Source organism: Daucus carota, chromosome 8 (genome assembly GCF_001625215.2).
Source record: "Daucus carota subsp. sativus chromosome 8, DH1 v3.0, whole genome shotgun sequence".
Taxonomy (NCBI): Eukaryota; Viridiplantae; Streptophyta; class Magnoliopsida; order Apiales; family Apiaceae; genus Daucus; species Daucus carota.
The window spans coordinates 32354535-32379947 of record NC_030388.2 but is presented as its reverse complement, the minus strand read 5'-3'; the positions used below and the strand labels follow the sequence as shown (position 1 = coordinate 32379947).

Below are 25413 nucleotides of genomic sequence, written 5' to 3'. Positions count from 1 at the left end.
ATATCTATAAGAGATCAATTCAAAGGCATGCAAACAGTATAGAACCGCAATGAGCTACTCAATTTGGTGAACAGAAATATTTCAGTAAAAGACAGATAAAAGTACTGATTATCATACTAGCATTATACTTATGATCAATAATAAACTGTAAAACTGTGAATTAAATAGTGAATTTAAGCTCATTAGTAATCTTACTTGTATTGAGCGCCTTTGGACGGAATTGGAGAACTGTCGTGCCGTTGCCGCCACAGGGACATGATGTACAACACCTGTAATAAAACCTTACTTAATTCTGTAAATTTTAATTAATTCCATGTTTAATGAGGTTAAAAAAATGTATCTCAATTGTCTCAAAAAAATATCTCTCGATTTTGTCCTTGCAGAAAAAATGTATCTCAATTGTCTAAAAAAAAAATTATCTCTCGATTTTGTCTTTATAACAACCGTGTATCGAAATCTGTGTATCGTATTCGTATCCGAAACTTGATATCCGATTCAAATAAGATTTTATATACCTCGCGCACCAGCCATTATAAGCTCATGACACCATTCTCAATATGCTTAGAGCATGAATCAAATTATAAGCTCATGAAACCATTCTCTATGTCAACTTCTAGATAAAGATCACCCTCACCCTGGACTTGATAACATGGATATCATATTTTAATATTATACAAAATCTGTGAATTTCTTGGATACATATAGAACATTGCACTTGTGAGTTATTACATATATACAATCACCTGAAATGCAAATGCAAGACAGAATACAGAGATAAGTTATACAAGTCATATTTGTCATCTCAGAGGCAAGGACAACCTTTTGCAGCGTTGCCTAGCACTTCTTCTTCGCAATTCCCATCTTTCCTTGATGTCATGTAACTCATCAAAACTGCATTTGTCAGGTATTTTCTCGGGTAAAATTTGCTCTTTAATGATACCGGAACTAGATACTCCCCTCATTCTGGCTGTCTCGACAAGTAAATCATTTATCAGCATCTCAGTGGTTCTAATGGTGATACCTCTAAGATACCATGAAATGGGCGGGGGAGGGATAACCGCCGGCTCTATGATTTGCTCCAAGCTCACCAGTGATGCAATCCTTCCTTTGCCCTTAGTGCATGACATGTATTCCTTCAATGTTTTAGGCTTCAACGGGTGACACATTTTTTCATCAAGTAGTACCGGTTCCACTTTCCAGCAACCTTCAAATTTTTTCATATAGTCTGTTTTCACTTGTGTGAATTTCATCTAATTGACATGGGAAAAGAAAAATAATATATGGTCAGACTTTTAACAAGTACTAACTATTACCTCTACTAAGAGACTGCATTATCAATGAACTGTATCTTGTTAATGTAGATATTGTTCTTATTTGCTTTCAATTCGAGCCTAAGCGGTAATCAGCTAATAATATTGTGTTTGAACTTTTAAAACAAGGAAAAAACACAGATGACAACTTGGTTCTTACCGAATGATCTTCCCTGTTCTGATCGACTAAAACGTGAACTGGTATTGTTCCTGACCACCAAAGAAATTTCCACAAAGCTGCTTGCTCTAAGTCAACCACCTGCCTTGTTCCTTCATCAACCAAGACTCGTCGTGAAATTACTTCCTGTCAGTATCATGTGGACGTATATAAGAAGCAATACTTTCTATATACATCTCATCATAGATGAGAATAATTAGTTATTTCTAGCTATTTACAAAACAAAAAATTGACAGAGGCTTACTAAACCTTTACCTGGATGTTTTTGAAGACCCTTTTATTATCTGGGTCTGTGACAATGTTGTATACTGCATCTGGAGGAAACCCAACATTAACTTTCACACTTAGATGACTTAAAGAACCTTTAGGAACGGTGACCTGCAAAAAATTACTTCTTATTACAAGTACTAGCAGTTGAATAAATCATGATAGATATATACAACATTGGCAAAAAAAAAAAATCATCTATTCACTATGATTAAACTCAGCTCTCTGGTGCATGGTGCCAACTCTTTACAGCCATGTATTTTACTTAGCGATATTAGTTACTCTAGTTATCAATATTAATCATACTTTTTAATTTTTATATATGTACACGTTCCTATATTCAATACCAAAAATGTTAAGGTACCTGTCTAACAAAGAATGCATTATATCTGTACAAAATTACAAAATAAAATAAAAATTTGTAGACTTTCATCCCATACCAGAACTCAGAATAAAGTGTTGCTGTGAAGTACAAATATTTAAATTTCTACCATTATGAGTTGCACGGAGTAAAAGTATGTCTAACTTTTAGTTCTTGAATAAATTACTGCTCAACAAACTAGGGAAAGGTAATAAAAGAACAACAAAATGCATGTAACAAAGACATATACAAACAAATTAATCTTCATCCTTCTGCTAGTTGAAATGTATATTTTGGATGTGTAATTATCATGGTGCACTATCATTCCACTTTTGGAACAATGCTGTGCATCATAACTCCTATATCGTACAGATAACTTGGCCTACCTTTATAACTGGTGGTTGATCAACCCAAGTTGGATTCTCATGCCAAGCTTGTAACTGTTTCTCCAGACTAACTTCAAAGACGGAAGATGATTCTTTATGCTTCCGCATGGCAATTGCTGATGTCGCATCCTGCTTATTCTTAATAAATCTTTTCAAATCTCTCTGCGAGGACACACACAATGTTACTCGCGACATAAAATAAAAGGGTACCCGGTATAATTAGGAAGAATGATTGACCTTCAGTCTATTATTAAGTCCTTCAGGAAGCCGCACAATAAAGCTACAAAATGCCTGAAGAGTTACCCGCGGACGCTCCTTCCTGTCCTTATTTTGAAAATTAAAACTTGTTCTTGTCATTTTTATCTTACCCATGATATCCTACATCAATCACAGATACCAAGTTCAATCAATATCAATAGAAATCCACCTTCTTAAAAAGTACAGTTCTCAACTGAAAGCTTTTGTTCTTAGCAGTAATGTTTGGAAAAAAAACAAGATAAAACTGGCTACAAAAGATGGACCAAACAGAGAGGCACATTTTCTACTTTTTAACTAAAGATTGACACTTGTATTTAGCTTTTATTCCACAAAAGATGAATTTCGATTGAAGGTAGAGTATGAGACATAATGAACTATAGCTAAAATTCAAATATCTATTAGCACATCATCAATTGTAAAGTAGAACAAAAGGAATCCTTAATATGCCAAATTGGGGTATATAACTATATAAGTCTGTCAGACACTAATAAATTTTGTCAATGAATTATTCAAAGGTACAGCTTAAACCCTGACCCGTCACCCGAGGCCCAATTTGTATTTCCTTTCCCATCCAAACACCTAAATATTATCTAAAACTTCTCTGCACAAAGGTATCACATATACAGAACATTAGACCAAGAACTTCGAGACTAAATCAACAACCTGATCAAACTAATACATTATTTTCACAGTTCCACCTCAATTCCCAATTTCTGAAAATAACAATTCTTCATATAACACATCAAAATAGGATACCCCAACAAATAAAACCCATGTAAAACCAAATATCAACCAACCATTCAACACATACATGACCATAATCCAAGTTCACTTTCAAGAAAAAAGACTTACTCAATCAATTGAAGATAATTCACCATCCACAATAACTAATCACAAATTTATGTACCCATGTACCAAAAAGATACAATTTTTAACACAAAGATTAAAGACTAATGGCTATACCAAAAAGATACACACAAATATGCATACAAACAAGATTATGAGCAAGAATCTTGGAAAAATAGAGAAATGGGCTGGCTTACAAAAGAGATCTAGCCTTGCAAACACCATTTTACAAGATTAAAAGACGCCCAAGAAGCTTCTTCAGCTGATCAAAATCACGAAACACCCCAGCAGCGTTATATGTAGGCAAGTTTATAATAGTTGTTAGTCCACGGACGGTGCCAATAAAATAAAGTTCACGGCTACACAGTTACCCTATGAGATAACAGAAAATCTGTCATTCTATCTCTATATGATTATCCATAGATAAGTATTATTCTAATTTTAATAGTCCCTTTGTCCCAAATTAGATGACCTTCTCGTTGACTTCGGGAAGCATTTTAAAATTCATTAACCGCATAGTTACATTATTTATTTTTGAAATTTTATTTTTCCAAATGAAAATTTAAATATGAAATTTTTATTTACAAATAGAAAATTAAAAAATAAATTTCGGAACTATAAGGTCAATACACCTTAAATTACGTGCTCAAAATTAGTAGCTCATCTGATTTGGGATGGAGGGATTTTTTTTTTTTAAGGATTTCTAATTCTAATACTAGCTTATGAACTGCGATGATTTTATCAGAGAACTATATATTAATTAATGTGGTAAAAGTTGTTAAAATTAATATAAGATCAAAAATTATTATCGGTAATATTTATAAAGATGTAAAATAATTCAATATTAATAAATATAAATTACTAGAATTTATCTTAACCGATGTTGCAAGATTTGTTAAGAGTTAGTTTAAGTCGAAAATTGTTAATGTTGATTTGAAAAGATATTCAATGTCAACAAATATAAGTTTAAATTCAAAATTTATATGATGATATAGATTTAGTTGTACTTTTGATATTCCGAGATTTTATTTATTAATAAAATATATTAATTTGCTTTTTTTTTATTAGCTTCATCAAACAATAAATCATTCTAAAAAGGCTGTTATATATGGGTGGTGGATTTTTTTAACTACAATTTTATTGGCAATGATGATTTTTTGTAGATACTAATTTTTTATCAAATTAAAAATAATTATTAATATGTGTTATGACACATGCTAGAGATTATTTTTTTTAAGATATAAGTTAAATTTTAAATATTTTTTATCTAATCAATTTGAAACATTACAAAAATATACTCGCTCTGTCTATTTTAGTTGTCATAATTCTATTTTTGTTGGTCAAATTGACTAATTTTTGACCAAAAATTATAAATCACTTTTTCATTCTCTTAAAAAATTGAAAATTACATTTTAAAATAGATCCAGTAACACATATTTTTTATTTTTTCAATTGATAAAATATTAATAAATCTCTGTCAAACTTTGATAAATTTGACCGGTACAAAACCAGAGGTGGGACGGAAGGAGGATGACTTTATTTGGTCTACGTCCTGACGTCGTGAACGAAGTTACCAACTCGAGATTAAAGGGCCGTTTGGGTGAGCTTAAAATAAGTGCTTCTTGCTTAAAATAAATAAGTGGAGTAGAAGTTAGAAGCAAGATAAGACTTATAAGTGATTAAAGTGTTTGGGAAATAAGTAGAAGTCGTGAAACAAAAGCTAGCATTCCTAGCTTTTTATAAGTGCTTCTTGACTTTTTACACAAACGGTACGAATAAGTGCTTTCAACTTATAAACCGAGAAGCCCGGCTTAAAAGTTGATCCCAAACCCCCCACTAAATTACAAATTTACAAGTACCAAAAAGATAAGGCCCAAAGTACATGCTTTTCCGCCCAAGAGACACATGGCCTGTGGGCTTGCCCATTTTCTTACTTGGCCACTGCCGACATTGCCTTTGAGATAAGCAAATTACATGTGTACATGCTTGCATCAAAGCTAATTAAACATTAATCAACTCATCCCTTGAGGGTTGGTATAATATTATCCCCTGCCTTCACATGAGCTAGAATGCATGATTAACCAAACCCACTACCAAAATGTCATAAACCACTAGTATAATCTTGACTACTTAACGTTGACTACTCGCCTGATATTCGAGACATATCGATACATATGTTACTTCCTCCGTCTCATTTATATGTCTTTTCTAAAAACATTACGTATCTTATATTCAATCTGTTTTTTCTAAAAAACATATAAAATGAGACGGAAAGAACATTACAAGTATTTGTAAGAAACCCGGAGGGTCTCAAATAATGAAAGAATTATAGTGGATGATCAACTAAAACTAATATCATAGGCCTTATTCCCATCCACTTGAAAAATACCAAAGTGCTTCTCAGATTCATCCCCACTCTTTTCATTCTCATCAAACAAGTCAAACAAAAATGCCTCAACACCAACCCCTGGCCTTTTTGGTGTACCAACATTGTCAAGTCCCCTTCTCACAACATTCCCATTATAAGCCAATGCATTCTCCAGACTGGCTGCTACACCACCTGCAGTAGGCCACCCCGTCTCCGTCACCACCACCGGGATCCCCATAAACCCCTGCCTCTCCATCGCGTACACGAATGCATCAACCGTCTCGTCGAAAAGATTATTGTAGACGAGGTTTTGGTCGACCTGATCACTTTGTGAACGGAATAAGGCATTATCTAGTGACACGTATTGTTGGTTATTTATGTAACTAAAATACGGGTACACATTGACCATTAGGACTGACCCCGTGTCACGTAAAAATTGTAACAGCGGGGTCATGGTGGATTCGACATTTTGGTCGAATGCACCAGCTGAGGGAGGATAAGAATTTGATAAAATTGAAGCTGCATGAGAAGAGGAGAGCTTAATTGTTTCGGTAAGGCCAAGGATTTGAAGAGCTTGATAAAGATTATTGATTGCGGGGAGAAGATGAGGCGTGTAAAATGGATCCTTTAGTAAAATTTCATTTCCAACCGCGAGATATTTGATTTGATTCGGCTGAACATGGGCTAGAATGTTCGTTTGAAGCCATTCTAGCGCATAGTTGACGTCTCCAGCAGCAAGGGCAGTGAGGTTCTCGTTAGGGACTCCGATCATGAGCTCGATTCCAGTGCCTGCAAATGGTGCTAATGCTTCAGGGTCCGCGTTGAAAAGACGAATTCTTGAAATGCCGTTTGATTTTATGAGGTTGATCACGTCTGAGGGCTGTGGCAGATTGTTTGCAACTCTGCCATAACATAGTCCAATTGGTGCAGCAACTACAAAAAAAAATAAAAAAATAAAAAAATTCAGTGTCACAAATTTAGCATTCTAACCACGTATATCACTGACAGTTCGAATTTCAGTAAAGACATGCATGCGGGTATTTATACTAAAATAAAATACTTCACTAAAAACCTGTTCTATGCAGAAGGACAAGCACACAGACGAAAAATATAAGATGTTGCATTTTCATCACCATACGTGACATTTTCGGAGAAAATACAGAGACTGAGACTGTGATTGGTTTCGAAACAGACACAAGTATATATATTGTAGAAGAAGATTAGGGCTTAATTTTTAATGGGATTAGGTCTGGTTCTGGTTCAAAATGGTTGTCTTGAGATTTGTTCTGTTGAATTAGCCGTTAAGGCTTTATTACTTTAAAATCATTTGGTCGGTGCAGATCGTGAGAAACGGATCTATTTTGCTTCTGGAACCAGTTAATGGATCAATGCAAAGCACCTGATTATCATACTTTAGGCTTTGGCTCTGCTTTGTATGGTAAAAAAGAATGACATGACTTCGAAACTGATACAGTTTATCCAAGAGCTTGCTTCAATATTAAGAATGCAATTCGTGTTGCAGATAAAATTTTGACCAGCAACATTGGTGCACCCAACCTAAATCTAGCAACTAATGAATGGATTAGTACTTTTAAACACGGGATTTAACAAGAATTGAGTAGATTATTAGAGGCCGCGGAGCTTTAAACATCTCAGTAAGATTCTTTTCCCTTACAGTGAGGCATCTTTTTCTGCGAAAAATATACAAGAAAAAAATAAAGGACTATTTTGTTGAGTCATTTGGGGTTGGTGAATATTTTGATGCTTCTTTCTTGCCACGCTTGAATTCGGTCATTTCTACTTTCCTTGAGGTCTGCATTGCTTTGATGCTGCGGAAAAGTATCCCAGCATATGGATAAAAGGAGAGAATATATGCGACTACACAAATTTTTATTATTCCTGAAATTTAGCAATGCCTGTTTCATTGCTGGTTTTGTAATGATCCATGATCATTAAGATAATTTGAATGCTGTAATCATTGTCGAAAATTAAACCCCACCCGAAATGCAGCCTAATCATTACTTGAAAAAACATAATGCAAAATTGCTAATCCCACCATTATGCTAGGGACAGAAGAATGATGATCAAAGCTGTTTGATGGGGTCTTGAAATAGTGATGTGAAAAGGAGCCAAAATCTTACTTTCTCCACATAAAAAGCAACAAGAAATTCCCCTTCTTCTGCAGCAAAGTGAAATGGAGGGAATATCTTTAGTTGTGTCTTTATTAAAGAAAATTCCTCTTTTTTGAATTGAAAAACCTCATTTAAGAACCATTGTTTGGTTAATTCAATTCGGCACGCAATATAATGTTCTTGACTCTTGCACTAATCAAATTCAAGCAGCTCTGTCTTAGTGTGTACTCAAAGAACAGCTCCTCCTGTGAACATTTATACTAGATCAGGAGTCTGAATAATTTTTTCTGCGATAATGTCACAACCAGTGTTACAAGTTTATTCGCCGCCTTTCCCTACTCAGGTCATGACAAGGCCTGCAGCTGCACACCACTCACATGAGTCGTTTGGGACGGTGTTCATAGTCCTTGCTGTTATAGTTGTTATATCTGCAATAGCTTGTGTTCTTGGACGGATATGCAGCAGACGCCAAGGTCATCCAAAAGGTGCTTATCGTTCTAGAGATAAGGAGCCTAGGCAAAACCACCATTCTCAGCCTAAAGAAGGGGATATAGAATTTGGTTTTGATAAGAGATTTTCAAGTTCTAAGGTTGCTGCAAACGAAGACTTTGGAGGGCCTAATGTGAAATTTGGTTTTGACAAGAGATTTCCAAGTGGTAAAGGACCTGCTAATGAAGAACCTAGAGGGCCTCAAGCATTTCACAATGGTGCAGATGGTGGTGAAGGAGGTGCACAATTTGGATTTGATAAGAGATTTCCAAGTGGTAGAGAAGCTACCAACGAAGAACTGAGGGGCCCTACGACGTTTCACAGTGCTGCAACTAGTAGAGGGGAAGGAAGCATAGAATTCGGATTTGATAAGCGATTTCCAAGTGGAAAAGGGCCTGCAAATGAAGGAATAAGAGGGCATAAGCCCATTCACAATGGCCAGTCGAAAAGGGTAACAAGGTTTGCTGGTGATGGGAACTAACTACTGGTGTTTCATAGTATTGCATGAAGATCTTCCTCATGTAGCCTTAATATCTCTTAAATTTTCTTATTTTTCGATTAAATTTCTGTTTCATAAACTAACATTGGTGTGTGAAAAGAAGAATTGTAAGATAATGGTCTTTTTATCTGTCTGCTTTGTAATGGTATATGGTATACTGGTCTGGTTAAGTTTAAAGAACTGCAGAAATCAACAGCAAGTTGATTGTCACAGTTGATGTGTGTAGTACAGACATCTTTGTATATTTCAGAATTTTCTTTATCTGTATTTTCTTGTTGATTTAGTATGGACCACTATCAGATGCTTCTGAAAAGAACTAGAAAGTCTCAGCCTTTAATTGAAAAACTGAGAAATCTTAACATGATCAAGTCTATGTTACCTATTGTCGAGATCATATAGCATTTAATCCTATTCTGGATAGATACTTGTTTGCTCAACATTAACGAACGTATCATTAATCTGTAAAACATATAAACCGTTTTTGTAGTACATGCTAAGAACCATACCATGAGTCACATAAGCACACCATAAAAAAAGAAAGAAAAAAGAACACAAAATAAAGGAATTTCTTAAATGTTCAATTGACTCCCTAACCAAAAGAGTAATACCAAAGTGACACATGGCTGCAGAGGATGTTACAAATCTGTCTTTATTAGTTGTACTATTCTGCATTCTTCAGTCAAAACAGTACTTTAGATCAAGAAAAACAGAGACAGAGGTATCGGATTCTTCTGACACAGATTTTCTTCTGAAATCAAGATCATATTCTCAGCCTAAGGGAGAACAGTAGTACTTGTTTACATGAATCACTGAATTGAGCTGCATGTAAACCAGACAAAGAATTCATAAGCATATATTATATTTAAAATTTATAATAAACCCACCTGAGAAATTGTCCCAAGACAGAATATTTTGTAGAAAAATTTCAAAAAAATGGGAGCTCTGGAAAGAGTTGTGGAGTTGCTAAGACCACTTGTCAAGAACAAGGAGTGGGACTACTGTGTAATTTGGAAACTAGGGGATGATCCTTCAAGGTAACCTATGTTCATGCAAAGAAATTTTTTAATTTTGTTTTGTGGGACTAATGTGATTTTTTATTTTTTTTTGCTATGGCTGTTTAGCTTTATCAAATGGGTGGACTGCTGTTGTTGTGGTGGTGCTGCTAATGGGCATGCCACAGCGAAAGAAGAAAGCGGTGAAGATGTGCAGCAACATATATTTCCTATATGCAAAGATATTTATTTTCCTCATCTGGCAAAGACTAAAGCTTGTGAGGCTCTTGCCAAGTATCCAGCTTCGATGCCATTGTACTCTGGGTATTTTTCTTTCTTTCGTTGCAGTGGTATGATCTCGTATGCAGATTGATTAGTTATCTGGTTTTAATGGCTAATAACGATGACTCCAAACAGGATTCATGGAGATGTGGCAATATCAAACACACAAATGTGGGTTACCAGTAATGCAACTGCCTCCAATCCAGTTAGTCTTCTATCTCTTTTATGTTCTTCTTTCGTTCTTCATTATGATTAAGATGAATGAGAAAAAGAAAATGATAAACTAGTGAAGTTGGAATATCGTTTCTTGCATTGGCAGAAACCAGGAGGAACTCAGGTTATAATTCCTGTTGTTGGAGGCCTCATTGAGCTCTTCAGTACTAAGAACGTAAGCATGTAAATTTTTCAAGCCCGAGATGCATTCTGTTTTAGCAGTATTGAACTAATGTTATTATGAACAATGAGTCAATGATGATCCTTTTATTAATTTCACTAGGTACTGAAAGATCAGAAGCTAGTAGAGTACATCACAGCTCACTATAACATGTCCTTGGAACACGAAATCATGACAGGACATTGCAATACGAATCATATCATCAAGGAAAGGTCTCATGATCCATTTGTTAACGAGTGCTTAAGCGTCATGCCTATGCTACAGAATGAGGCCCCAAATTTTAACATTGATGGATCACCCACTGGTCCAACCCCTTTAGATTGTCCTAAATCAACTAGGGACTCATCAGAATCTTGGGAATTGAACTCGAAGAGCAAACTGTCCAAGAAAGAAGAGACTAAAGCTAATTTGATGTGCTCCAAACGTGCATTTGATCGCCAAGATAGGCCAAAGAGCAGGCAGAGAACACAGATGGAATCATACCAATCAAAAAATGTTCTTATAGAGAGAAATAGAAGGCAGAGAATCAAAGACGGGCTCTTTACACTACGTGCTTTAGTCCCCAAGATTTCAAAGGTCCTGATATCTAGTCGTAATTTACAACTTCACATTGCAGTAACTAATTCAATTTTTCCACGAATATCCTGACAATGGTTTCTATATTTACTAGATGGACAGGGCATCAATACTTGGAGATGCAGTTGATTACATCGCGGATTTGAAACAAATGATTGCATGCTTCCAGACTGAACTCAAAGAACTGGAAGAAGCAGAATACAGTAAAACCAGTCCAATAAAACAGTCACATGAAGGTCTGCCTAATTCTGAGGAATGCCAGGAAACCGAGGTTATAAGATAGACAAATAGATAAAATCCCAAATTTTTACACTATGAACTATCAGTTATATCCCAATTTTTTGTTGTATCAGGTACAAATGGAAATAATTCGGATTGGCAAGAGGGAGTTCCTTCTGAAATTCATTCACAGTCGAAAGCAAGCTGGAGTCTTGAGATTGCTGGAGGCTATACATTGTCTCGGTTTTCAAGTTGTGGACATAAATGTTACAACATGCGAGGGAAAAGTCATGAACATTTTCAAGATGGAGGTAAGATTGCAGGAGGGCGAAAAATTAAAAAAAACTGCAATTCAATTACAAGAAGTTTTATAATTTTTAGATATCTGGCTACAAGGTCTTAACATTGTTTGTTTATAAAGGTAAACCAAGAGGATATCGAACCAAACGAGTTGAAAGAATCATTGCTTGCAATCTGGAGATCAAAGTCAGATGTTATGCATGAAGAGAAGAGTCTGAGTACAGTGATTCATCAGGAAGTTCAAGTAGGGATATAGAGAAATTAATATTAAAGTTCGAACCATTTATTTCTTATTAGTGTTGTCGTGTTGAGTAATTGGATCATTAATTACGACGATAGTGTAATTGGATCATATTATATTCAACAAGAACAGAAGCATCCACCACCAGGGTGGTTCTTTATGATTAGAAATATAAGGGCGATTTTTTAAAATTTACTTGGTGCACCCCGAAAGATTAGATCCTGAATCCGCCCTTGTCCACCATCCAGAGGTAAATTGTTTTTTATATTTTGTGATATACTCACTTGTTGAGTCCACTAGTGATGCGTTTTAAATTAATATCCGCAAGTGCACGGTGTCTGTTATTAGCAGAGACTAGCAAGTACGGGATCGTATCCACAGGGAGACAGGTTTCAAGAAATTCAATCTAATTATTACAAATTGCTTCCGGAATAAGAAAGATGAGTTTTGAAGATTTTTATATAAATAACAATGCAAATAAATGTGTTTTGAAAATCAATTAACTAAAGGTCTAGGGCAATCGGATTCACCATGCTTACACCAAACTGGCTTCTAAACTGAGATGATAAAAGTGGTCACGTAGCTAGAGTATGTCAGTCTCTCTCGAGTACTAACACTCTCGAAACATGATGACACAACTAACAACTCTTAGTAATTAAACTGATCAAGTAATTAGAACATGTGTTAATCTCTCTCGAGTATTAACTTTCTCAGAATTCCAATGATGCTCTCACATTCACATTCATTCGGCTAATCGTATGTGTGCCTCTAATGGGTATTTTATCTCTCGATTTATTACCCTTATTCGCATACACTTAATCAATGATATTGGCCAATTACAGAAATTAAGCATTAAAACATATCGACTAGAATTACTTGTAATCAATCAAACTACTGTGAACATCATGCCAATACTATGGTGTAACCATGGATTCTCCTTACGCCCTAGAAAAGAATTACTCACTCATGCTAAGAATAGAAGAAACATAAACAATCATCAAAGACATGTAGAGAGAATATATAAGAATACCTTAAACTTGTATTAATCAAGAACTCAATATCCAAGCTAAAACCCAAAAGGCTGCAGTCTACGGGAGGAAAAAGATGATGGCCAAACCTAACTAACGTAAGTCCTCTATATCTCCTTTTTCTCCCAACTAATAATAAAAACTAAAATAATATCTTTTTCTATTCCTACAATAATAATAATTGTTTTTAATGTTTTTGAACCAATATCTAAAATAGAACTCCAAAGCAAAGTAGGATTAGTCTTCAAAATTCGCAGCTGTCTTTTCCTCTCTGTTTCTGGGCTTTTCCAGTAGGATTTTGCTTTTTGGGCTATCTCTAAATTAAAGAAAATCTCCCAAGCTTCGCGTGGGCTGTAAGATCATCCAAATCCGACATCCGGAACTCAAGATATGGCCCGAACAGTGCAGAAACCGGGTAGAGCCCAACAAATCCGATTTTTCATAGAATTTAGCTCCAAAAATAGATCTTTTTGCTCAAATCCTTCTCAACTTAGAAATTCTTTATTTCCTACAATAAAACATTAAAATCTATTAATAACAATCCAAATCAATGCAAAATATAATGAAATATGAGAATAAAATCATATAGAATATATATAAAAATATATTCTATCAAACATCCCCACACTAAGCTTTTGCACGTCCTCGGGCAAATAAGCGAAATAAACTAAGTTCTAACTAACTAGCACCACTTTCGTAGATGACACGATTGCATTGAGCGTATGCAACAAGCCGTTAAACCCCTAGGCAGCCCTAGTAGGACGAGTTTTGTCTCGTGAGGGTTTATAGTGAATATACCCACAAAATCCATTTTTCTGCCAAGTCTCAAATATGCAACTAATATGAATGCAAACTAAATGAATATACATGAAATACAATCATGAAAGCATCAACCTCGTCAACAGATAATCCTCAGAATAAGCAACAATCAAGGATTTCATCTATCTCACACATTAGTCAAGCAACTCTTCCACTGCAAGTACGGAGTGCATCGTGTGTGCTCAACATACTCTCTAATGAAACAAAACATAGACTGACAAATTTCAACAGAGTCTTAAACATGAGTCGTTTATCAGGATAATGCTTAAACGCTTCGTTACATTAGAGTCAACTACAGCTCAGGGTCGCAAAAGAACTTCTATGCCTCTCTTACTTTTTTCTATATATATAATTTTTTTTTTCATGCTCGGTCTAAGGTCGGGACGCTTCTCAGGGTAAGTGAGTTACGACCACCATAAGACTTCGCTATCTCATCTTTTTTCTATTTTTTTTTTAAGTCAAGTAATTCTCCAGTAACCAAGGGTTGTGAAAAGTCACCAAGAAAATTTATTTCTAGTACAATTGCACTTAATACCAGCACAAGTACATGGATCGTCCTTTTCAAAATTTACCACCCGTTGATCTCAAAGGAGTACTCGATACTTTATTTGCAGTATTCTATTTTTTTTCTTTTTTTTTTTGAAAGGCATATACATCCTAAAGCTCCCCTAAACTTAAGATTTACATACTCTAAGCTCAAAAAGGAATAGTCAAAATTCTACACTCGACTCATAGATAAAACTCAAGAATTAAGTTAGCCTAAGTCTTGTCTCTAGAGCATTTTATAGTGTAATTAAAATTTCCGCACAAACAATTTCCAAGCATGCAAGACATCACACATGATCAAGATTACTAGCCAAGAAATTATGCAAATAAACTCATCATGAGAAATTAACTTGGTATTATTTACTTTCATGAAGTATGCAAGTGCAACCTAAAAGCATGTCAAATTAATTAACTATATGCTCTAAATTAAATGCAACTAACATGAATTTCCTAAATTTGAGACATGGCAATATATAATTTTTTCAATTTTTTAATTTTTTTGATGTTTTTAATATATAATTTTTTTTTGATTTTTGATTTTTGATTTTCTTGACATTGAGACCCTATCCCCACACTAAAGTGGTTCATTGTCCTCAATGAACAATTAAACTATTGAATAGACTCACATACTGATAGAAATTACCAGACCTACGCTATAAAGAAAAGAAAGAAAACTCCCCTGGGATTAAGATGCATGGTGTGAAAAGTGTTTCGTAATAGAAGCAGCAATGTCAGACAATTGTTTTTCCATGGAAGACAATTGTTTCTCCACTCTCTCTTGAGTTTGAATCATTTGAACCTGATTTTTCTTTAACTCATCAACCTGTTGCTCGAGTGTTAAGGCTGGAAGCTCGATTTCCTCTAAAGGCGCCACCGCAAGGCGTTTGTGAGGTATTGGATTATATGGTCGTGTTTTTAACATCTTCATGCATACTACATACTCAGTATCAATCCTAGGAGACCATCCTTCCACGACTTTGAGACTCGTCGTGCCACGATCAAAAACTCCCAATTTCTCGGCAATTCGAGTAACAAATCCTCCTATCACAAGAGCACCTGTAGTTTTTTTAGCTTGATATAATAGCCTTTCAATCAATAAACTCGTCCAATCCACTGGAATTTTTGCGTCAAAATAATACAACAAAGCAAGCTCCCCGGATCGAATTTTGTTGTTGCTCTCAGGGCGACCGTAGATTGTGTATGAGACAAGTCGAGCAAAATAGCGATAGCAGTGACTTATAATATCAGAAGCATAAGCATCGTGAGCTATATATCTTGTGGTTGAAGGCAACCCTGTGATTTTAAGCCAAAAAGGGGTAGCATAGTCCGCCGGAAGTTGCTGCGGCTCCACTAACTCCCAGTCAAACATGTTAGCTAGTTGAGCTTTTGTGATCTGATGATTTGTATTAGCAATCCGGAAAGATAACAAACCCTCTGTCGTCACCGTGAATGAGCTCAGAAATTCATATGTAAGGGTAGAATAAGAAGGTTCATCCATCAATAACAAACCACGCCATCCAACTTTAGCAAGCTTATATGTCAATTCTTTGGTAATATTCAAGCGATAAGTGGCATCAGAATCAACATACTTGTTTGGGAACACCGGACGTTTGGATAATGTTGCATAGAGATTCCGTTGGGTGTCTCCACTGGTTTTGACTGCAGGGTACTTGACAACAGCAGGCTTTTCCGTTTCAAAGCTCTGTTTTTGTTTCTTCTTCGGAGGTGAGACAAGTGCAGAGATACGAGTCATGGTGAACACCGCGAGAACAACAATTGAACTCTGCTTAATCTCTAGGCCAACAACATCTGCAGGATAAGAAAGAACGGTTGTAGGAGACTTGTAAAGCTGTAGCTTGCTAGCGATAAAAACAGGCTGCATATGATGGAGCGCAGCAGGTCAGATACAACTATTAGTCACCGAGAAAACTTGTGTTTTGTAACTGGCCGGCTGATTTGAGACCTTTGAGTCTACTGACTTGTGTTGCTGCGATCGAAAGCTGCTAAAGAGAGAACGTGTTCCAAGATTAGGGTTTAAAATTCTTCCCCTGTTCCGGTGAAAAGCACAGCTGCTCTGGTTTGGTTAAAACACACATGGAACATCACGTACACATAACAGAATACTTTACAATTATTACAAAAAGTTCTTTTTGTTTTCTTTTTCAGATTATATAAAAAAAAGGGTTTTAAATAATTATATAAATAATAATAATAAAATAATACAAGTTGTGGCATACATATAATATGATAATATATTGAGAATTAAAATAAATAAATATATAGTAGAATATGATAGATAATAAATTATACATAAATAATGATAATAATAATATAGAATATAAATATTACATAAATAATAATAATAATAATAATAATAATAATAAAAAATTAGTTACATATATTATAAAATAAATAAATAAGATTAGTAAAATAACAATATAAATATTTATATAATATATAATATACAAATAATTATATAATTATCAATAATGATAATTTAAAAATAATTATATATTAGTATAATTTATAATAATAACATAATTTATAATACAATAGATAATAATTAACCTAAAAACAACAAAAAGAAAAAAAAAAAAAAAAAAAAAAAAGAAAAGAAAGAAAACAACCAAAAAATTGAAGATGGACGTGATGTATGTGTGTTGGCCAGAAGGTTTGGAGCGCTGGCTAGCCTGCAGCGCGCTACAGCTCCCCAAGTCAGCTCCATAATTATTTTAACCAGTAGGAATTTAGCCGTAGCTAGGCAGAGCGGAGCTGCAGCTCTCATGACTATCTCCTCAATAACTTTTAACCAGTAGAATTTGAGCCGTGACTATGTAAGACGGACCTGCAGGTCTTTGTTGCCTTAACATTTTTTTCTCTTTATCTACAGCCTGAGCCCCACGAGTAATCTATTAAAATATCTGAAAACACTTCACACAAAAATTATCAAGGCACCTTGGGAGTATAAAAAAAAATATACAAAATGCAAAAATTCTACAAAAACTCTATCTAATTTTTTTGTTAATTGAATTTTTTTTTTTTTTAATAGCTAACTTACTATGGGCTTGGGTTGCCTCCCAAGAAGCGCTTTTTTAAAGTCATTAGCTTGACTTCTAACCTTGATTTAGACGTCTGTAGGGGGGTTGGGGATATAGAAGGTCTCTATTCCACCAACAAATGCACCATCAACATATAGTTTCAGCCTTTGACCATTGACCTTGAACCTCGTCCCATCTTGTCCCATAATTTCAACAGCACCATGAAATTTGATATCAGTTACCGTGAACGGTCCAGACCATCGAGATTTAAGCTTGCCAGGAAAAAGTCGAAGTCTCGAATTGAATAAAAGCACCTTGTCACCAACTTGAATATCTCGGCGATGGATCATCTTATCATGCATTCTTTTGGTTCTCTCCTTGTAAAGCCGAGAATTGTCATAAGCATCAAAACGAAGCTCATCTAATTCATTCATCTGGAGAAGTCTGGCTTCACCCGCAGCTTTTAGATCCATATTTAGCTCCTTTATAGCCCAAAAGGCACGATGTTCAAGTTCAACTGGAAGGTGACATGACTTGCCATAGACCAACCGATACGGAGTAGTTCCAATGGGGGTTTTATAAGCTGTCCTGTAAGCCCACAAAGCATCATCTAGCTTCAAGCTCCAATCTTTTCGAGACTTGGCCACCACTTTCTCTAAGATACTTTTTATTTGACGATTTGAGACTTCCACTTGGCCACTTGTCTGAGGATGATAAGCTAGGCCAACTTTGTGAGTAACACCATATTGCTTCAGTAGAGTTTGAAATTGTCGCTGGTGAAAATGAGAACCACCATCACTAATCACAGCCCTTGGTACTCCAAAACGTGGGAAGATAATCTTTTTGAAAAGTTTCATAACAACCTTGGAATCATTGGTTGGTGATGCAATAGCCTCTACCCACTTAGATACATAGTCAACTGCAACTAGGATGTATTTGTTTCCACAAGAAGTTGGGAAAGGCCCCATAAAGTCAATGCCCCATACATCAAATAACTCAACCTCCAAAATACCGGTTTGTGGCATCTCGTGACGTTTAGATATATTCCCTGTTCTTTGACAAGCATCACAAGCAACACAAAAGGCACGGGCATCTTTAAATAGAGAAGGCCAAAAGAAACCTGATTGAAGTACCTTAGCAGTAGTTTTAGATGGACCATGATGTCCTCCACATGCCAAAGAATGACAATGTTGAAGAATGTCATTAACCTTAGATTCCGGGATACATCTACGAAAGATTCCATCAGCACACTTCCGATACAGGAAAGGGTCATCCCAAAAATATTGTTTAGCATCATGGTAAAACTTCTTCCGCTGTTGAAAGGTCAAATCTGGAGGGTGAGAGCCACTCACACAAAAATTAGCAAAGTCTGCATACCATGGAGTTTCTGCAGTGATAGCAAATAAGTGATCGTCTGGAAAAGAATCATCGATGGGAGTGTCAGAAGCAACATTGCATTTGAAGTGCAATCGTGAAAGGTGATCAGCAACCACATTCTCAGCACCCTTCTTATCCTTGATTTCTAAGTCAAATTCTTGGAGGAGTAGAATCCATCTGATGAGCCTTGGTTTTGCTTCTTTCTTAGCCAAAAGATATTTCAGCGCAGAATGATCAGTGTGAACAATGACTTTAGAACCAATGAGATAAGTTCTAAACTTATCTAAGGCATAGACCACAGCTAAGAGTTCTTTCTCAGTAGTAGCATAATTCACTTGAGCTTCATCCAAGGTTTTACTTGCATAGTAGATTGCATGTAACACCTTATCTTTTCTTTGGCCAAGAACTGCTCCAACAGCATAATTACTTGCATCACACATAATTTCAAATGGGAGACTCCAATCTGGAGGCTGTATGATAGGTGCAGTTATCAAAGCATTCTTGATCCTGTAGAAGGAATCCAAACAAGCATCAGTAAACACAAAAGTGGCATCCTTAAGCAACAATTGAGTGAGGGGTTTTGCAATTTTTGAAAAATCTTTAATAAAACGCCGATAAAACCCCGCATGACCCAAGAAACTTCTGACGCCCTTGACATCGACAGGGGGAGGAAGTTTCTCGATCACCTCAATTTTTGCTTTGTCAACTTGGATGCCACGCTCAGAAATAAGATGACCAAGTACCACTCCTTCATTGACCATGAAGTGACACTTTTCCCAATTTAAAACCAGATTAACCTCTTCACATCGTTTAAGCACTTTAGATAGATTATGCAAACACTCATCAAAATCAGATCCATAAACACTGAAATCATCCATAAAAACTTCCATAATAGACTCAATGAAATCAGAAAATATGGATGTCATGCAACGCTGAAAAGTAGCGGGTGCATTGCACAGTCCAAAAGGCACTCTACGATAAGCAAAGGTACCGTATGGACATGTGAATGTTGTCTTTTCTTGGTCATCGGGGTGTATTGGGATCTGAAAGAACCCTGAATACCCGTCCAAATAACAAAAGAATTTATGTTTTGCAAGTCTTTCAAGCATTTGATCAATGAATGGGAGAGGATAATGATCTTTTTTAGTGGCGGTGTTCAACCTACGATAGTCAATACACATTCGCCAATCTGTGACAACTCTAGTGGGAATCAATTCATCTTTATCATTCCTAATTACTGTGGTCCCTCCTTTTTTAGGAACTACTTGAACCGGGCTCACCCATTTAGAATCAGAAATTGGGTAGATGATGCCCGCATCAAGTAGTTTTATCACTTCCTTTTTAACTACTTCTTGCATGTTAGGGTTCAAGCGACGTTGTCCCTGAATGCAAGGCTTATGATCATCATCAAGATTTATCCTATGCATGCAAAAGTTTGGGCTAATCCCTTTAAGATCATCAATACTATACCCAATAGCTTGTTTATGCATACACAACACAGTGAGAAGCTTAAAAATTTGATTATCATCAAGTCTTGAACTAATAATCACAGGATAAGACTCATCATCATCAAGAAACACATACTTAAGATTAGGTGGTAGAGGTTTTAGCTCTCGTTTCTTCACATGAGGTTTATCACAGGAAGTAATAGAGTTTGTTACCTCACAATTCCTCGGATCGACCTTACCATCCAACTCAAGAATTAATGAATCAATTTCGGCATGTCCTTCTCCTTCTGAAGCTTCAAGCATTAGAACTGCTTCTAAGGGATCATTCAATAAAACTTGTGGTAGCTCATCCTCGACGATTTCATCTATGACATCAATCCTGCAACAAGTATTCTCCAACAATGGGGACTTAAGAGCAGAGGTTAGAGTAAAAGAAATTGTATGATCACCAATGCTTAAAGATAAAGTCCCATTTTTAACATCAATTACAGCACCTGCTGTACAAAGGAATGGTCTACCCAAGATAATAGGTATTTGACTATCCTCTTCCATATCCAATACCACAAAGTCCACAGGGATATAAAATTTTCCAACCTTGACAGGCACATCCTCTAAAATACCCAAGGGATATTTTATAGAGCGATCTGCCATTTGTAATGTCATTTGTGTGCATTTTAGCTCTCCCATGTTTAACTTTTGAAAAATAGAGAGAGGCATGACAGAGACGCTAGCGCCTAGGTCACATAAAGCTTTGTCAATAAACAATGCACCTAAATGACATGGGATTGAAAAACTTCCGGGATCTTTAAGTTTAGGTGGAGACTTATTTTGTAAAACAGCACTGCATTCTTCAGTAAAAGCAACTGTCTCCACCTGACCGAAAGATCGCTTCTTTGTAAGAATATCCTTTAAAAACTTTGCGTATGAAGGAACTTGAGAAATCAAGTCAGTAAAAGGAACAGTTACCTCCAGATTTTTGACAAGGGTCATAAACTTACCAAATTGCTGATCTACCTTTGTTTTGTTCATCCTGCTAGGGAATGGTAGCTTAGGCTCGAATGGTGGAGGAGCACTACTAATCTTCTCTTTATCAATTTTCTTGCTTCCTTCAGTTCCACCATTATCTTTCTGATCAACAACTTCATCCACCTTGTCATCTTTAGTGCTTTCCTTTTCATTCTCAGTAGAAATATCTTGAGTAGGCATTGGGGGACCATCATATGTGCGACCACTTCTAAGAGCAATAGCATTCAAGTTCTCTTTGGAATGAGTTGGTTGAGATGGTAAAGAACCAGGTTGCCTTGTATTTGAAGAGCTAGCCAATTGAGCAATCTGAGTTTCCATCATCTTGTTATGGGTCCTCAACTCCTTAATCTCTCTCATGTTCTCCTGCATTTGTCGCATGCTTTCCTCTTGACCTTTTTGCATTTGCATTAGTATCTTCATCATATCATTGGTTTGATCAGGCTGTGTAGCTTGAGGGATCTGTTGCTGAGGGGGTTTTTGAAATCCAGGTGGATTTGTAGGTCCCTGAGTAGGCCTGTATTGCTGTTGCGGAGCCTGTTGATATGATTGTTGATATTGCTGCGACTGATTAGAAGGGGGATTCTGAGCATTATTATTCTTGTATGAGAAGTTTGGATGATCTCTCCATCCTGGATTGTAGGTGTTGGAGTAGGGATTGTATTGTTGTCTCTGCTGAAAAGCATTTGCGTGCTCCATCTGAAAATTTTGTGAATTCTGAACATTGTAGGAACATTCGTTACCCATGTGGCCTTGAATTCCGCATACTTCACAAAAAGTATTGTTGATAGGAGCCATGGATGACAATGCATTAATACTCATAGGAGGAGTAGCCGCCGATTGTGAAGTCTTTAATGAATGGATCTCCTGAGTCAATGTAGCGAGTTGAGATGATAAAAGAGAATAAGCATCAACTTCAAGTTTACCCCCTTTCTTAGGTGCTCTCGGGTTATTGAAGTGATTTGCAGCTAGATTTGCAAGAAAAGCATAACCATCATCAACTCCTTTGTCTAGAAAAACACCACCTGCAGCATTATCCACTGTGCTCTTCGTTTCGGAGTCAAGACCATAATAGAAGCGCTTGAGAAGAAACCACTTCTCAAGACCATGATGAGGACAAGAGCGTTGAATATCTTTGAATCTGTCCCATGCATCCTTAAGAGTTTCATCATATTCTTGTTTGAAAGTGGTCAACTTGTCAACCAAATCATTAGTTTTGTTGGGAGGGAAATACTCAGTGAGAAAGGCTTGAGCAATTGCATCCCACTCGGTCACATTGATATCATTTAACCACTTCTGAGCTTTATCACGAAGAGAAAACCCGAACAACATAACTTTCACTTGATCTGCAGTGACTCCTTGAAACTTGATGGTAGAGCAGAGCTGTTGAAACCTTTGCAAGTGAAGTGTAGGATCTTCAGTTGGAAGACCAGCAAACTGATTCTGTTGGATCATAGTGAGCAACGCCGGTTTGATCTCAAAGTTTGCTGCTTGAATATTTGGCATAGCAATGCCAGTAGGCACACCACTCGGAGAGGGCTGCGAATAATTCTTCAAAGATTTAACAGGAAGATCACCCATTTTAATCTTTGACTGCTGTTTCCCCTTCTTTTGTCGATCAAGGTATTGTTGTAAAGTAGTGTCAAAATCAGGATCAATAGGAGTTGATTCCACGTCTCCTGTAGACCTGGGCATGAACAACTAAACAAGGAAAACAGTAAAAACAGTCTCAATTGGAACTAAAGCTCCAACGAGACAATGGAAACAATCTAAATAATCAAACTAAAATCTATAGAAAACTAGCCGTCTCCCCGGCAGCGGCGCCAAAAACTTGATGCGTTTTAAATTAATATCCGCAAGTGCACGGTGTCTGTTATTAGCAGAGACTAGCAAGTACGGGATCGTATCCACAGGGAGACAGGTTTCAAGAAATTCAATCTAATTATTACAAATTGCTTCCGGAATAAGAAAGATGAGTTTTGAAGATTTTTATATAAATAACAATGCAAATAAATGTGTTTTGAAAATCAATTAACTAAAGGTCTAGGGCAATCGGATTCACCATGCTTACACCAAACTGGCTTCTAAACTGAGATGATAAAAGTGGTCACGTAGCTAGAGTATGTCAGTCTCTCTCGAGTACTAACACTCTCGAAACATGATGACACAACTAACAACTCTTAGTAATTAAACTGATCAAGTAATTAGAACATGTGTTAATCTCTCTCGAGTATTAACTTTCTCAGAATTCCAATGATGCTCTCACATTCACATTCATTCGGCTAATCGTATGTGTGCCTCTAATGGGTATTTTATCTCTCGATTTATTACCCTTATTCGCATACACTTAATCAATGATATTGGCCAATTACAGAAATTAAGCATTAAAACATATCGACTAGAATTACTTGTAATCAATCAAACTACTGTGAACATCATGCCAATACTATGGTGTAACCATGGATTCTCCTTACGCCCTAGAAAAGAATTACTCACTCATGCTAAGAATAGAAGAAACATAAACAATCATCAAAGACATGTAGAGAGAATATATAAGAATACCTTAAACTTGTATTAATCAAGAACTCAATATCCAAGCTAAAACCCAAAAGGCTGCAGTCTACGGGAGGAAAAAGATGATGGCCAAACCTAACTAACGTAAGTCCTCTATATCTCCTTTTTCTCCCAACTAATAATAAAAACTAAAATAATATCTTTTTCTATTCCTACAATAATAATAATTGTTTTTAATGTTTTTGAACCAATATCTAAAATAGAACTCCAAAGCAAAGTAGGATTAGTCTTCAAAATTCGCAGCTGTCTTTTCCTCTCTGTTTCTGGGCTTTTCCAGTAGGATTTTGCTTTTTGGGCTATCTCTAAATTAAAGAAAATCTCCCAAGCTTCGCGTGGGCTGTAAGATCATCCAAATCCGACATCCGGAACTCAAGATATGGCCCGAACAGTGCAGAAACCGGGTAGAGCCCAACAAATCCGATTTTTCATAGAATTTAGCTCCAAAAATAGATCTTTTTGCTCAAATCCTTCTCAACTTAGAAATTCTTTATTTCCTACAATAAAACATTAAAATCTATTAATAACAATCCAAATCAATGCAAAATATAATGAAATATGAGAATAAAATCATATAGAATATATATAAAAATATATTCTATCAACTAGTTCCTAGGATCTGGCAATCTGGCATTTCAGAGGAGCCAGTTGGTGCACTTGCAGAAGTTAGTTGAGTTATTTTATACTTGTAAATATGGACTACCTTACCCAAACTCTTCACTTTATCTCGAGTACCCGTGTCGGACACTCGACACTAGGACATGGGTATGAACATTCTGACTCTTATTTTAACAAAAAACACATAAAAATTTCAAATTATTGCCGAGTCCAACACTCCGACACATATCCATGTTAGTCTGTTAGACACTTTTAGCCGAGTCCGGGTAATATAGAATATGGACCGGCTGGACCACAACCCGAATTTCGACACTGAATCAGCTTCTAGCTAGTGTCATGATTGCCAGGTCAAGTAGTTAAGCTGCAGTTGATCCATGTGAAAATCATAAGATAGGCCTCAAGATTAAATAATACTCGAGAACGCAAGTTATCTAACATAGAAATCTGTTACATTGGTTGTTGAATGCATGAGGACTCCTAAAGATGAGGAAGACAAAGGGACAAAAACCATGTGCTCATGGCGTAAAACAGGAGAATTTTAGCTAATTAATCTTTTACTAATCTGAAGAGGAAAAGGTGATCAAATTATTCTAGTTTAGTTAAGCTTAAACCAAAAGTTTGATATTAAAAAACAAAATTTCACCAGTTTATATAAGAATTGAATATATTTTTTTGAATCCAAGTTGAATACGTCCAGATTTCATGAACGAAAAAAATTTATTTAAAATCCTAATTAAATACACTCCTCAGTTTTTAATGCATATATATGAGTGGTACAGTATCATCCAGCGGAAAACTGACCATACATGTCATCCAGCAAAAAATTGATCCAATTTAGAGTTTCTTT

The 25413-nt window shown here is 36.0% G+C and overlaps 5 protein-coding genes across 5 annotated transcripts; 3 read left to right on the top strand and 2 right to left on the bottom strand.

Annotated features, from left to right (window-relative positions):
- Positions 1-636: 636 nt before the first annotated feature.
- Positions 637-4021, bottom strand: LOC108197135 (uncharacterized). The gene is made up of 6 exons (XM_017364647.2): positions 3804-4021; positions 2740-2880; positions 2503-2664; positions 1744-1866; positions 1471-1614; positions 637-1250 (listed from the first exon to the last, which is right to left on the bottom strand). Exons 2-6 carry the CDS (start codon positions 2872-2874, stop codon positions 798-800), a joined length of 1017 nt encoding a protein of 338 aa, XP_017220136.1. The 5' UTR covers positions 2875-2880; positions 3804-4021; the 3' UTR covers positions 637-797.
- A 1397-nt stretch (positions 4022-5418) lies between these two features.
- LOC108197858 (glucan endo-1,3-beta-glucosidase) lies at positions 5419-7268 on the bottom strand. The gene is made up of 2 exons (XM_064082423.1): positions 7047-7268; positions 5419-6907 (listed from the first exon to the last, which is right to left on the bottom strand). Exons 1-2 carry the CDS (start codon positions 7117-7119, stop codon positions 5946-5948), a joined length of 1035 nt encoding a protein of 344 aa, XP_063938493.1. The 5' UTR covers positions 7120-7268; the 3' UTR covers positions 5419-5945.
- Positions 7269-8141: 873 nt separating this feature from the next.
- LOC108198739 (uncharacterized) lies at positions 8142-9361 on the top strand. The gene has a single exon (XM_017366517.2). It carries the CDS (start codon positions 8402-8404, stop codon positions 9074-9076), a length of 675 nt encoding a protein of 224 aa, XP_017222006.1. The 5' UTR covers positions 8142-8401; the 3' UTR covers positions 9077-9361.
- Positions 9362-9909: 548 nt separating this feature from the next.
- Positions 9910-11410, top strand: LOC108199147 (transcription factor bHLH90). The gene is made up of 5 exons (XM_064083844.1): positions 9910-10128; positions 10216-10410; positions 10504-10595; positions 10656-10756; positions 10865-11410. Exons 1-5 carry the CDS (start codon positions 10028-10030, stop codon positions 11408-11410), a joined length of 1035 nt encoding a protein of 344 aa, XP_063939914.1. The 5' UTR covers positions 9910-10027.
- Positions 11411-11454: 44 nt separating this feature from the next.
- LOC135148208 (transcription factor bHLH90-like) lies at positions 11455-12172 on the top strand. Its single transcript, XM_064082424.1, has 3 exons — positions 11455-11609; positions 11692-11868; positions 11979-12172. Exons 1-3 carry the CDS (start codon positions 11490-11492, stop codon positions 12111-12113), a joined length of 432 nt encoding a protein of 143 aa, XP_063938494.1. The 5' UTR covers positions 11455-11489; the 3' UTR covers positions 12114-12172.
- Positions 12173-25413: the final 13241 nt, after the last annotated feature.